General features: G+C 42.9%; 2 protein-coding genes and 1 long non-coding RNA gene across 4 annotated transcripts in view; 1 reads left to right on the top strand and 2 right to left on the bottom strand.

Moving 5' to 3' along the window:
* The window catches only part of LOC118413448 (GMP synthase [glutamine-hydrolyzing]-like), a 16,612-nt gene extending 11,614 nt beyond the window's left edge, over window positions 1-4,998 (top strand). Inside the window, exons 13-19 of one of the 2 annotated variants that reach the window (XM_035816833.1) lie at window positions 109-214; window positions 561-676; window positions 952-1,077; window positions 1,569-1,684; window positions 2,133-2,263; window positions 2,787-2,959; window positions 3,519-4,998. In XM_035816833.1, the coding sequence (XP_035672726.1) occupies window positions 109-214; window positions 561-676; window positions 952-1,077; window positions 1,569-1,684; window positions 2,133-2,263; window positions 2,787-2,959; window positions 3,519-3,620 (870 nt within the window). In that variant the 3' untranslated portion in view covers window positions 3,621-4,998. Of the gene's footprint in view, window positions 1-108; window positions 215-560; window positions 686-951; window positions 1,078-1,568; window positions 1,685-2,132; window positions 2,264-2,786; window positions 2,960-3,518 lie in introns of both variants that reach the window. The other variant, XM_035816831.1, reaches the window with a different exon arrangement.
* Window positions 4,453-6,279, bottom strand: LOC118413449. The gene is made up of 2 exons (XR_004830870.1): window positions 6,236-6,279; window positions 4,453-5,694 (listed from the first exon to the last, which is right to left on the bottom strand). It is a non-coding gene; the product is annotated as an uncharacterized LOC118413449 (long non-coding RNA).
* Window positions 6,280-8,064: 1,785 nt separating this feature from the next.
* LOC118413447 lies at window positions 8,065-10,751 on the bottom strand. Its single transcript, XM_035816830.1, has 4 exons — window positions 10,304-10,751; window positions 9,613-9,880; window positions 8,958-9,388; window positions 8,065-8,581 (listed from the first exon to the last, which is right to left on the bottom strand). The coding sequence occupies exons 1-4, from the start codon at window positions 10,625-10,627 to the stop codon at window positions 8,078-8,080; spliced, it is 1,527 nt and encodes a 508-aa protein (XP_035672723.1). The 5' UTR covers window positions 10,628-10,751; the 3' UTR covers window positions 8,065-8,077.
* Between the last annotated feature and the right edge of the window lie 2,641 nt (window positions 10,752-13,392).

Raw genomic sequence — 13,392 nt, 5'->3', positions numbered from 1 at the left:
CGAAGGCTAAATATAAAAGTGCTGTTATCATTAAGCTGTGTTCTATGTCTCTCCTTTTGGTACTCCACAATGAAACTTTACCCAGTCACAATTGCCTGTATCCCACAGGGCCGTGTGGTCGAGCCTTTGAAGGACTTCCACAAGGACGAAGTGCGTGCGCTCGGGCGTGACCTGGGTCTGCCGCAGGACCTGGTACAGAGACATCCCTTCCCAGGTCAGGCTGAGCTGTACTTATCATGTAATCTGTAAGCTAGCTGATGGATGTGACTCACTAGAGAGAGACATTGAAACAGAAAAAAAAGTGTGGGCTGAACAGCCAAACCAATAAATTAATATTATTATTAAATAAATCTGCTTAGAGATGAAATGAAACGGGTTGTGATTCTATTGTATAAAAGTATGGGAAAATGCTGTCATTTTTTTATATACTAGTATACCTGTTACTTTCTTACTTAGTATACCTGTGGCAGTTTCGAAAAACATAGCTTGTCTACGCAACGTAGAACTTCAGTGTAGAATGAAAATTTTGAAGTCATCTCTAATTTCCCTCTCCATTTCAGGCCCTGGTCTGGCCATCCGTGTGATCTGTGCTGACGAACCGTATCACTGCGACGACTACAACGAGACCCACACCATCCTCAGACTGATCGTCAAGTTTGCCGACACCCTAGAAAAGGTAAACTATGTATGTATCTTTTTCCCTACCTACGGTTTGCCCCGTTCACTAACCCGAAGACAAGTTGGATAACTGTTGAAATTAACAAGAATCATAATTCCTAGATACATTGATGTATCTTATCTATAGTTCCAACTTGAATTGCAATAAGTTGAATTCGTTCATCCCTTTGCTGTTTTTTGTCAAGTAGACATGGTTTCCTTCAGTGTTGTCCATGATTGTTTGTGAAAGAAAAAGCCAGCTTCCTACTGGTATGTTTGTGTGTCCTGTTGTAGCCCCATGCCCTGCTACAGCGGATCAAGAACAGCACGACAGAAGAGGAGAGATCCATGCTGGCCTCCATGACCAGACAACACCCCATGATGTCCACTCTCCTGCCCATCAAGTCTGTGGGAGTCCAGGTAACCGATTTGTCTCAACAAAACTGTGACAATATAGACTCTGCCTCTAAATCGTTTCCCCCACTAGTTTTACATTTGTATGTCTTGCTACCATTCCATACTTTAAGTATGGTTGAAAGTCATGTCATTCAAGCTGTAGAGATGAATGTTCAAAAGCATGAGAACAAGGTTCTGTGTACTTGGTACACTCTTTTCTAACTACTTACTTACTTGGAGACGATTCTTCTGTTCATTCAAAGTCAACCAACACAAAAAGGAGTCTAGGGTTTTGAGGAACTAACTCTATAACCATGGGGCTAAATTTAGTGAAATAAGGTTTAGAAATAAGGTTGAGTTGTTTCAAAAGATGTGTAACTTAAAGTACAAATATTTGTGGGGGTCTAGAGCATTTGTCAGAGTTGAAAAGAGTCTGGGACTTTCCAAGTCCTATCTTGCCCAAATGTTTATCCTGAAAGATCTCTTATTCTTAAACCTACATGTACTATTTCCAGGGTGATGCGAGAACGTACAGCTACGTGGCTGCCATCTCCTCCAGCGAGCCTCCCCACTGGCCCACCCTCTTCAAACTGGCCAAGATCATCCCCAGGATATGTGGCTGTGTCAACAGGTAACATGCATATTTACAGGAAAAACAGTTCTTTCCTTTAGCATGTTTAGTACATGGATGGAAGAAAGAACGAACGAGTGTACAGGACTTTTTTCTTAACTTGGGACCAGGCGTGCTATATCCTCACACTTGCAGCATACTGATGGCAGATATCTAAGTATCCACACTCTCTCATGGCTTATGTGAGCATAAAAAATCTTTTTCTAAAATCCTTTAATCCACTTCTTACTTCAAATGTGGAGGCTCATCTTCCACTGCCACCAATAAAGAAGTCAAATCCATCAACAGTAAATTGTTCCTATGTAATATGTGTCTGTTTATAGCTCTTTGCTCATTTACAATTAGCCTTTGGGCATGAATGTGCAAGAAAGTTATCTCTTTTAATGTTAACTTGTCTTATGTACAAGGTATATCAATAAATGTGTGACCACACACAACTGTGTTGCAGAGTTGTGTTCCTGTTTGGTGACCCCATCAAGGAAATCATACCTGACGTCACGCCAACGTTCCTGACCACAGGCGTGCTGAGCACCCTCCGTCAGGCAGATCACATCGCCAAGAAAGTTCTGCTGGAGAGTGGTGAGTTCAGACATTGACAATGTGGTTTCTAGTGTTAGATTTGTGACAAGTTCCTTCAGCTTGGTAAAACATTCTTGAATGAAGTTCTTTGCACACAACCAAAGACTGTTTCAGTATTGCCCTGAAGGAGGCTACAGGCGGTCTCCAAAACATTAGCTGGATATTTATTAGTTGTAATCGGTTTGTTGAGCAATGTACAAATCGGCATTGCAGCATAAACTGAGTTGTGCTGAATTTTACAAACGATTTCAACTTGTAGGATAAAAACAAGGAAATGATTAACCAATAAAATATGTATGGTTAGACAAACTTAACATAGATATTGTAACACAATCAGTGTCCAGTACCAATAACAGATCAGTTTCAGACGGCAACAAGGAGTTTAGCCAGTGTAGGTTTTGCACTTAAGAGTTTGTTTTTTGTAGAAACCAAAGACTATAGATTAAACTGTATAAATAAAAGATGTGGAACTACTGCTTCCACTGAAGCTTGTCCTGTTGGCTCTGATCTTACTGAACCCCAGGTCACATGAAAACATTGAGCCAGATGCCCATCATCATGGTGCCTCTGCATTTCGGCCGTGACGCGATTCTTCGGCAGGCGTCGTGTCAGCGCTCTGTCGTTATCAGAACCTTCATCACTAACGATTTCATGACGGGAATCCCCGCCGTGCCTGGGGACCACATACCGGTGGAGGTAAGTCCAGTTTGATAAGTAATGGTTCCAAAAATCTAAAGGTTTGGTTGAAATTTTAAAATGTTTGTTTGGTCAATTATTCAACCTTAATCAAGTACAATTTTTCAACCTTAATCAAGTGCACTTGGTTGTCCAAATACCAGTTACTCAAGCAACTGGACAAGATTTTGGAAACTGTTGTTACTGATGAAAGACTGTGGATGCTCTCTGAAATGTGTGACCGTCCCAAAGTCATATCCAGTCGCTTGAGTAACTTGTATTTGGCATATCTTATTACCTGGATGTCTAACCTTCATCGCAGACGTACTCTTGGCACTATGATCAGAAGACGTACAGTGTGGTCAGAAAACTCCTTTGTAGAAAATGGCACATTTGACTGCCAGTGGTTCTACTTTATTTGCATGATGATTGAACTAACTTCGGGTTTTGGCACACAGACTTGATCTTGCATTTGTTGGAGGAGTACCATGTCTTAAAAAACGAAATACTAGTATCAACGGAGATTCACTATATTTTACAAATATGTTGTTGTAATGACAGACTTTCCCTTTTGTCCTAGTTGGTGAGTAAGATGGCAGAAGAGATTGAGAAGGTTCCGGGGGTTTCCCGCGTGATGTACGACATGACAGCCAAGCCGCCCGGCACCACAGAATGGGAATAAGTCCTTTCATGATACAGACAAAGATTTGAATATTGACATCATTCAGGTGACTTCCAGCCTAAATTTTCCTCTTTGGTAGCAGTACAGGGATATGAGTTGCTTGTGTCAGACGTAAGTCTATATATTATAGTGCTTTGAAATTATATAATTGTGCTATGTATTACTAGAGCCTCTGCATTATTAGTCCTTGCCTTAAAAGTCTTCTTCCAAACCAAATGCCCACCTTTCTTTGACATCAGAGTGTTGTCACTGTTTCTAGATGATACTAAGGGCCCGATTGACATGCATATTGTTCTGTATTACACGTACACTGTGAACTTTAAACTGGGACATTGAATTTTATACAGGTGGGGTGTCAACCAAATTACTGCATGCATTATGTACATGTGCAAAGCTTCCTATCCCAGTGTAGATGGTACACATTTGCTTCAGCAGTCTGCACAACATGTATTTATCTCAGCTTTATGTTATAGAACTATTTATCATTGTTTTCATGATGTCATGTACACCATTTTTGCCTCTAGTCTTGCCATCTGGTTGTTTTAGGGAGTAACTACTACTAAAAGTAATCCGTTGACAATGTTTTTTTCATTTTGGCCATGGAAAAATAGCAATATCTCTTTTATAAGATGTCATTGAAAAGGAAAATGACAAAGTAACAAGAGTTAGCAAGTAACAAGTGTCAGATATAAAATGGATGCAGATTTATATTAGATATTTGTAGATGGATGAATAGACTGATGAGTTTATTAGCATGTTACATCAATATTGTTTTACCACGAAGCAGTCATGTATCTTGATAAGTACTTAATCAAGTGTAACTCTGCTCTCTGACGAGCTTGTAACAAAATCACAGCTGAGTTGCCTGAACTGGTAATAGAAGTTACTTAAAGAGTTACATTCTCTTTTGTACATAAATCAAAAGTATATAGCAGGACATTTTATCAACATGTAGCCAGGTTGTCCGTTACATTGGCACTGGTAAGTGTCATTAAACATTCTTGTACCCTTGAAGGCAAATCTGATGGTGAATACTAGTTTTCTTATTACTGAACTGCTCTGAAAGTACCCCCAATGTACCTAAGTTTCATAGATAAGTTCTTGGGACAATCTGCCAGATTGTTGTTTTATGGGCTGGGAGGGGGTTGAATGAAATGTTTCAGTCTGACACTTCTGTTCAAGGTCATTTTCAAAGTCTTTGTGGTGATCAAGTATTGTATGAAGGATACAAGTGCTGCTTGGTTAAGTATTTATGAATTGTTTATTGCACTTTGTGTATTAGCTGAGCTATAAGGTATTATTTTAAGGTTGTTTGGTGTACTCCTTGTCCTGATTTTCTTGATTGTCTGGGAATTGAAATAAAGATGTGGGTTGGATTTATTTCTTTGTGATGACATTTTTTTGCTCTTCCACGTGGCCACCAAAGACAGGTGTCAGTGGGAAAAAATAGTCACAAAGGCCAGGTGGTCCTTAGGTACTACAAATGGGCACTAGTCAAGGTTTCACTGAACCTCAAGTACCCACGCTCCTCCACAGCATCCCAATAAACTGTCTTATTCCTCTGAATATGCGTGTGCTAGTCTTTTGTGCAATACATGATATGGTCACATGAGGGCTACTGGTTCGTCACACAGACGGTCCTGGGAAGGAGAACGCATAATCCTGTGTGAAGCATGCCTGGGAGAAGCGAACTATCCTGGGGACGAGATTATTATTGGTGTGGGGAGTCGTACAGTGGATCTGCAGTGTCTGGAACTGGACTGCTTTTGGTAGCCTGTTGATGAGGATGTTTTGAAAACATTTTTACGCCGACCGGCTTACAGACAATAGATATGAATGTCTTGCTGTCCTCTGCTGTCTCTGAAACATACCACAGGTGATAGTTTACCACCTTGTCATTCCCTTCAACTGTCAAGGAATCTGGTGGGCACCCACTCGAGAAGGAGTTCAGGAAGTCTCCGGCCTGAAGGACGATGCCTGCCTTTTTTGCAGCAGCTTCGGGTCTTGTTGCAGTGACTTTGGTTGACAGTGCTGGGCTTGTTACTGAAAACTGTTGACCTCCTTGCTCATTTGCCTGTAAGACAATGTAAATGCAAAGTGAGTACAATGTACTATCCATAGGAGAGTTTTGTAATAACAAAGAAGACATTAGATATTGCATCCCACAAATACATCTCTTCATGTCTTTACTACTACGTAATCAACGGTAAAATATACAGATATTATAAGTTGGAAATCATGATATGCACACACATTTTCAGATGTTTTTTTTACAGTAATGACGATTTGCTTATGCATCATTTTGGAACTTTGTCAGGCTTGTACGAAAAGCAGTTACTGTATTATAAGGCTTACAATACTATTTACTCACGTCTGAAAATAAACAAGAAAAGTCTATTAACTTTTATCTAAGACAAAATTAGTGAACAATGTACGACTCAACACTAAGATTAGTAAGAAACCAAGGAGGTTATTGTAGAAACCCGTAGTGGCTCCCTGTTTGCTAGAAATCTCCCGCGAGCTGCAAAGATAATTATTATAACTTGAACAGTGTATCATATTAATTCAGCAAAACTCGTCCATAAACACCCAAATCCTCACAAATGCAAACGCACCTCGATCTTTTGCAGTCTCTGCTTCATTTCCTCGAAACAAAGCTCTGTTTTGCCGCTTTTTCTGCTGTTGCGTCTGGTTTTGTCCCATGCTTAGCGCGGTAATGCACGTCCAAACCTGCACCTTTTAGAAAGAACACTGCATTTCCCTGGCAGTCATCATGGGGGCATGGTACCCTCCCCTCTCTGGAGGCTCGGCAAGCGGTAGTTTGCAGTTTTCTTAGTCCTTCTACGTCGTTTTCTTGTCTCTCCGCCATTTCCAGACCGCCGTAACTTTTGGTCGAAAAGCTTTTATGCAAATATGCCTTGATGCAAATTGATTTTGGCACCTTTTCACCGCCAGACGGTCTCAACCATGTTTTACAAAGACCCAGTCCTTTTGTTTTGGTTGTGTGAAATACCCCGCTGGTGTCTCCGCCGAGCTATTTCTGGAAAGTCGTGACGTAGCAGAGGCGCTGCATATCATTATTATTGCGCTCGGGCTGCCATGGTTCCTTGCATACTAGTACATTAACTTGCTAGCCGCCGGCTGCTTCATTGATGATCAATTCTGCGGGTACTTTCAAGGCGAACAACACACATTTAATAGTAGTAGAAGACTAAAATCTTTACTTGGGATAAATAATGTCCTATCGAATCCATTCACCCAAGGACTCGAAGGAGGTTCAAGTACAATAGTACTAGGTATCGCACATAGTGGCGTGCACACAGTTACATGTCTTACAACTTACGATTTTCTAGGGTAATTCACTCACACACAAAACAACATGACAGCTATGAATTCCATTGACTTTATTTTGTTCGGCTTGAGGTGGATTGTAACTAATAAGCCCACGATCTCAATATAAGCTCCTTGCCACGATCTATTAAAACCTATGGCTTCTTCGCGGCGCTGGGTACCAGCGTGTCAAGTACCCATGTGACCACTGGGCCACTATAAGTGTGAATTAATCAGGCTAGAGCAGGCAAGTCCGACAAATTAACTTGTTTTCTTACTTCTTCTTGTTTAGATACCCAAAGTTACAAGTTAGGGGGTTTGCAGGTCTACATGTTTGTAGGACCTGCATACTAACTCTCTGTGGGGCATTATAATCCATTTCAAATTTAAGCAAATTCTTAATTGGATTGCTCTGACATGTCCGATTCACCATTGAGTGTAATTGGTGTACGGTTGAATGTAATGTGCTACGTTGGAAAATTTCTGCATGTACCTTATTGCATTAAAAGTGCTGAGAAGTTTGTGTAAATCAAATTACTCAAGCAACATATACACCCCATACTTTACAAAGACAGCCAGACAGAAGATTTCATGATAAGTACTAGTAGTTTATTTTGCCAATCTGACAATGACTGACTTCCTGAGCCAATCATGTTGGTATTGGTAGCAATGTAAAACAATAATGTCAACACTACAACAATATTGTTGTGTGGGATTTTCTATGATAAACGTTACCCTGAATTGATAAGTATTTTTCTACAAAAGAATCACTATAACGATGGCCAGCACTGTTACATTTTAGGTTACGTGTTTAATACGTAATACACTTAGAAATGATAAACATTTAATGGGAATGTTGCTTCCAGTAACTCAACTTTATGGCAACTATTCGCTCATGTTAAAATCAATGAGAATAGTTTGTTTTAGCACCTGACACATTGAAAAGGGGGGGGGGGGATAAGAATCAGAGGGAATCGATATCTCTTGTTTCCCACATAGTAGATGTCTCCATAGCATGTGACCAAATGCACATCTAAAGAACACTGCCACCTGCACATTTCATTTTACGTTATTACGACTGTGCTTAACTTTTTGGTATACGTGACATATATCGTCATCTCAACACATTATTTAGGGGCAGTTACCAAGGTCGCTACGACGTCATCCAGCTCGCATGCGCTGTTCTGCACCGTGAAGCCTACGTGGTCGGTGTTGTGCGTCTCCCACTCGGGCTGGCGGATGACGTACTGGCCCAGAGCCTTCTGCTCGGCCGATGATTGGTCGTTGCCGTACCAGACCTGGAAGGTGAGTTCCGGACATGGGAACTGGACCTCCACCCACCAGTCCTCGGACAGGGTCCTCCGGCTGTCCGGGAGGGCGATGCCCCCCATCCCGCCCCCGTTCCACTCCTGCTCGAAGTTGACGTCCAGCGTGGTCTGGGCGATGTACCCGACGTGCTGGATGCGCACCCGCCCCGCCTGGCTGAAGCAGTCCGGCCCGGCACCGCTGTCGTACCTGACGGTGACGGTTATCGTGTTGCCTGCCAGCGGGGCCAGGTCCTCTTCACTCAGCACGAACACGCCGTCAGTTGTCTCGGTGGAGGGTATGATCGTGCTCTTGCCGATCTTAAACTGTGGGGGAGGGATACGAGTTGTTAAGTTTGAGAACAATTATGATCGTTAGATTAAGATGAGAAATACATGTACGTATTTGAAACATAGAAACATTCAAAGTTTGATATAATACTGTCAGCGTAATGTTTAAATAAAACTGCCAGTTTTATCTTCTCGCTTTTGATATAGATAAAAACGTTTACAATTATATCTTCTTGACCCAATGAACCACTGAAGACAAGTAACATGAATTTGTAAAGTTCCAGTCTCAATAAAACTTTGATTTCAAACATTGACATCTTTAGAATGCGAACGCTGTCTTCACAGAAGCATTTCCATCTTGTCTTTAAAGTGACTCAACGAACCCCTAATTAAGTTTCCAAACTCAGCTCACCACAGCTTTGTTGACTGGGAACGGAAACCGGACGTCCACCTGTCCCGGGTGGTCGGGATCGGCCCTCGGTGGCGGGAAGTCACCGGAGATGCTGATTTCACCGGTCGCCACGTTGGTCTTCAGGATGGTGTAGGAGAAGGCCAGGCAGTTGTCACAACCCGCCGTCTCTTCACCGGTTCCGGATTCCCCTCCGTTTCCGGATTCCCCGCCAGTTTCCCCTCCGGTTCCGGATTCCCCTCCGGTTCCGGATTCGCCGGAGTTCCCGCCGTTGCAGTTCGTGTTGAAGTCGCAGGCGTCGCCGCTGTCCTGCCCGCGCTGTTGCAGGCGGGAATCCCGCTCGGACTGCGAGGCCACCACGTCCGCCTCCCAGCAGCTGGTGTACGTGTCCTGGGGGCCGTTGAAGCTCCAGGCCCACAGGAACGTGTAGCGGCCTGAGAACAAAAGGAGAGGACGTAAGTTAAAAAATCAGAGAAGACCGCTCCCAAGATGAGAGCTTCGTATATCAATTACAGGTGGCGGAAAATATAAAGTTCGACGGGTCACGCATCTATCATTCGGAAAATGTCTGAAGTAGGAAAGCTGTTCGCGACATCATGAATAAGTGTACAAATCCCACATATTACGTTGAAATCTAACGAAAATTGGCTGTGGTTACCTGGTTGCATGTCTGCCGGAAGTGTGAAGTTGCCAGTGGCCAGAGCTTTGTCCGTGTTCTCGCAAAACTTGGGCGCGTTCTGGAAACCCGGCTTGGGGTAAGACGTCATGACCGACTCGGCTTTCCCCGTCGGAGAAACGCCGAGGTCCTCCAGCAGCTGGAACTCGGAAAACTTCGGGTCGGCGTCGGCATCCTTCGCGCCGATCATGATCTTGTTGCCGTTGTCGGGGATGTGGTTGTTGGTGCAGTCGGGATCGGCTACGTGGTTCTGTCACGCGGGGAAATGAGTACATGGTCAGTAAAGTTAACTTGCCAGATGAAGAATAAGATATAACCAGTTCTTAAACTCAACGGAAATATTAAATAAAACACGCATATATGTACCCTCCCAGAGTCCCATGTGTAGCCAGACCACACTCTTTGAAAGATCGACGGACCGCGCCCATAATTCTGAGATAGTCGTGTAGACCGTACTTTACAGTAAGTCCAAATCGTGCACTAAATCATGCATAACGTTATCTTTTTCTTTACCGGATCTTATACAAAGTCAGCCTAGCTAAAAACTATCCTGGCCGAGTTGGCCGGACGAAATTAAAGGAGATGGCGAATTAAATTTATTAGAGCTTGAACAGCCAAGAACATACAGTGCGTCGGTAACCGAAAGACAGACCATAGCAGGCCGCAGCCTTACCTTGGTGGGGTGCGTGAAGACGACTCTCTGCCCGGGATAGTACACCGCCATGGGATAACCCGCCGTGTACGCCCCGGCGTCATTCCTCACCGTGCGGCAGGCCTGCTCCTCCGCCCCGTGGAAGTTGTACCCCTTGTCGATGCCAAACTCCGTCTTCGGCACGAACTGCTGGCCAGACCGAGGGAAGGCCCGGCACTTGTCGGCGTCCCAGTACTCGCCGTTCATCTCCGTGTAGTCCGTGCAGGCGATCCAGGAGTGGCCCGCCACCAGGAGCGGCAGGAGCGAGACCAGGCCGCTCAAAAAAGTGCCTTTAGATAGCTTCATTTCTGGCCAATATTACAAGTACGTTTAAAACTGTTACAAACTTTTTTAGATAGAGTTGTCAGGAATTTAAAGTAACACAAGATGAAGTCCTCTTTCGTCTTCTTCTTCCTGAGCAAACTGAGATTTGGTTGAAGTTTGACCACTTTTATACTTATCTTTCGCCACAAAAAAGAAATTGGCGGAAATAATCTTCATTCATAGTTAAATCCGTGACGTGATGGCGATAAGTCCCTTCCATACAGGTGACCAGTCCGACCGCTTCTTGACGTATCCCCACCACAATGTGACGGAAATCTTTAACTAGAAAGGCCGACATTTGCTTGGGTGCAAATACAGCATATTTCAGCCATACCCATTCCCACGCAACATTGGACTGTTCCAAGTCACCCCTGCGCAAAAATGCAATATTTTAATGTAAGTTATCCCCAAAAGAGAACTAATATTGTGAATTGATTCCATGTCAAAACAGAGCTTGCCCAATATGCCCCGGGCCCATATAGAAGAATATAATCTTCCACAGGAGCGCCTATGCATAACTGATTGGTTTTTAGAATTGCGGCAGCTCCTATTTTTCCGAGAGTGAAAAAAAACGCATCTTCCATTCAGAAGATTTTCGTCATGAATTTACATGACGCCATTCAACAATTTCCACTTCGATAACTAGGTCTAAGTACCGTCATAATCTCCTTGTGATGTGGGTACATTTATTATTGCAGTGAACTTTTTTTAAGCAAGTAGGGCATACGTTTTAATAATTGTCAGGTGCAGGTACTGTGTAGTAGGAGTGTTTTTGTTGTTTTTTTCAAGCTAAAAACTTCAATCTTCGTCTTGTTTTGTATGAGCCATTACATAAACGGAGACGTCTCGAAATTTTACAAGAATTCTACCACTCTGTCGCTTCATTTCTTTTCTGAAAGATCCCAGGACCAACAAGTTAATTTGATTTTGCTTTAACATGCATTGGCATAATACCGGTAGTAAGACTTATACCGGTAGATTAAAAATACTAGAACTACCACTGTTAAATTGTTTTACTTTGTATGCAATCAGCCATCGGACGTAATCTTGTCTGAGTGTTATAATTTCCTGCTCGTAGCGTGCGAGACCTGGAGGATAGGTGTTTCTACTTTGTTCGGGGGTTTCTTTTCGGAGGTCAGTGGTGATACTCTGGTACTGAGAGTGTTTTATTGGGCTCAAACTCTGGCAGTTTAAAGTTACTTACAATTTGAATGTACAAAGTTTACGTCAAAAAAGAACAACAACAACACTAGAAGTACCTACCGTACATTTGTTCGGGAAAAAATACATGCATTCTCGCCACTGTCAAACTTACCTATCAAAACTAAACGCAAGCCGTCCAATTTTCCTTGTCCAAATCTGCCGAAAATGATTGATAGTGCCATGCGGAATGTTGGTAAATTCATCGACACTAACGTTCAATGCACGCGTACCGTCCGCTACCGCTCAAATGACCCTGTCTGAACTCCAAATCCTCGCAAACTACAATTTCAAACCCGGCACAGGGTGCCATATGGCCACTGTAAGGCTGTAATATGCATCTGTTTGTGTATATACGGGATTGCAAGGCCCCGCTTATGAATATTAACTAGCATTCGCCTTTCTCGTCGCTGATTGGCTGGCGTCCATAAAGTAATTATCTCTCGCTCTCCCCAGACCGCTGGCACCTGGCACCTGTGGGCTCTGGGGTCACGGGAGTTCACGGCAGGAAGCCGAAAGAAAACCAATTTCAACTCAGAAAAGCGCTGAAATTAAGCATTTTAAAGTAGTTTATGCCCAAAATTTTACTTGGATCATTTTACCAACTATCTAATGCCTATCTACACCAAATTTAAGGTCATTCCATTGTAATTCAAGGGAACAGGGGGCCACAATATACCGTTTTGGTCAAAACATGACCTTTAAACTTCAATAAAATCATTTTAGAGGCAGATATGAAAAAAATGAGAAAAAAGCACCTCGGTATTGACCCACTCTACCCTTGTGCCAAATTTCAGGTCATTCGGTCACGGAACGACGGAGATGAATCGCTTTGAAGATTTGACAGGAGAAAGAAAGAAAGAAAGAAACATTACGAATACAATATATTTCACCATACCATATATGGTATGGCTGAAATATAACAAGCGTTTCATCCCTGTGGCGTGTTTATGCTGATCGTACATTTACTTACAGGTGGTTAGTTCGACAACTTATATCCTTATCTTTGCCCAAAATAGACGGCAAATTGCTTGTCGTCATGCTGGCACCTGCAGACTGGATCACATCCGTGCAAGTCTGGGGCTTCAGCAGCCCAGTTTGCAATTGTATCTGTGGGTGCCAATATTGAAGTTCTTGTTACGACGGATTGCCCCGCCTTTTACGGGTTTCTGGGCACAAACACCCTACATTTTATAAGAAAATTAGACTCCAACTGAAGAAATTTGAACAGAATCTATAGTTGTTGCTTTTTTAGCTATCTGACCCACACGTGTAAAAAAGCTCGCGTCTATAGCATGCACTCGGGGCACAGTAAGCTGAAAAAGGCCGCTAGACTTGTTCGGAAGTGGAATTGTTTAATTTTCTCGCTATATAATTTACCACCTCAGATGAACTTTCATGCAGCCTACTTTACCTTGGCTCCTTTGATTCTTCCGATATAGACTTGTAAATGTAATGCAGATCCGACGAGGTGTTTTTTTTTCTGAAACTGCACATTTCTAGACCGTTTCCCATTACGCCTGCCATTAGCAACTATCTCGACTAGA

This window comes from Branchiostoma floridae, chromosome 4 (genome assembly GCF_000003815.2).
Source record: "Branchiostoma floridae strain S238N-H82 chromosome 4, Bfl_VNyyK, whole genome shotgun sequence".
In the NCBI taxonomy this organism is placed as follows: Eukaryota; Metazoa; Chordata; class Leptocardii; order Amphioxiformes; family Branchiostomatidae; genus Branchiostoma; species Branchiostoma floridae.
This window is presented reverse-complemented; position numbering and strand designations above follow the sequence as displayed.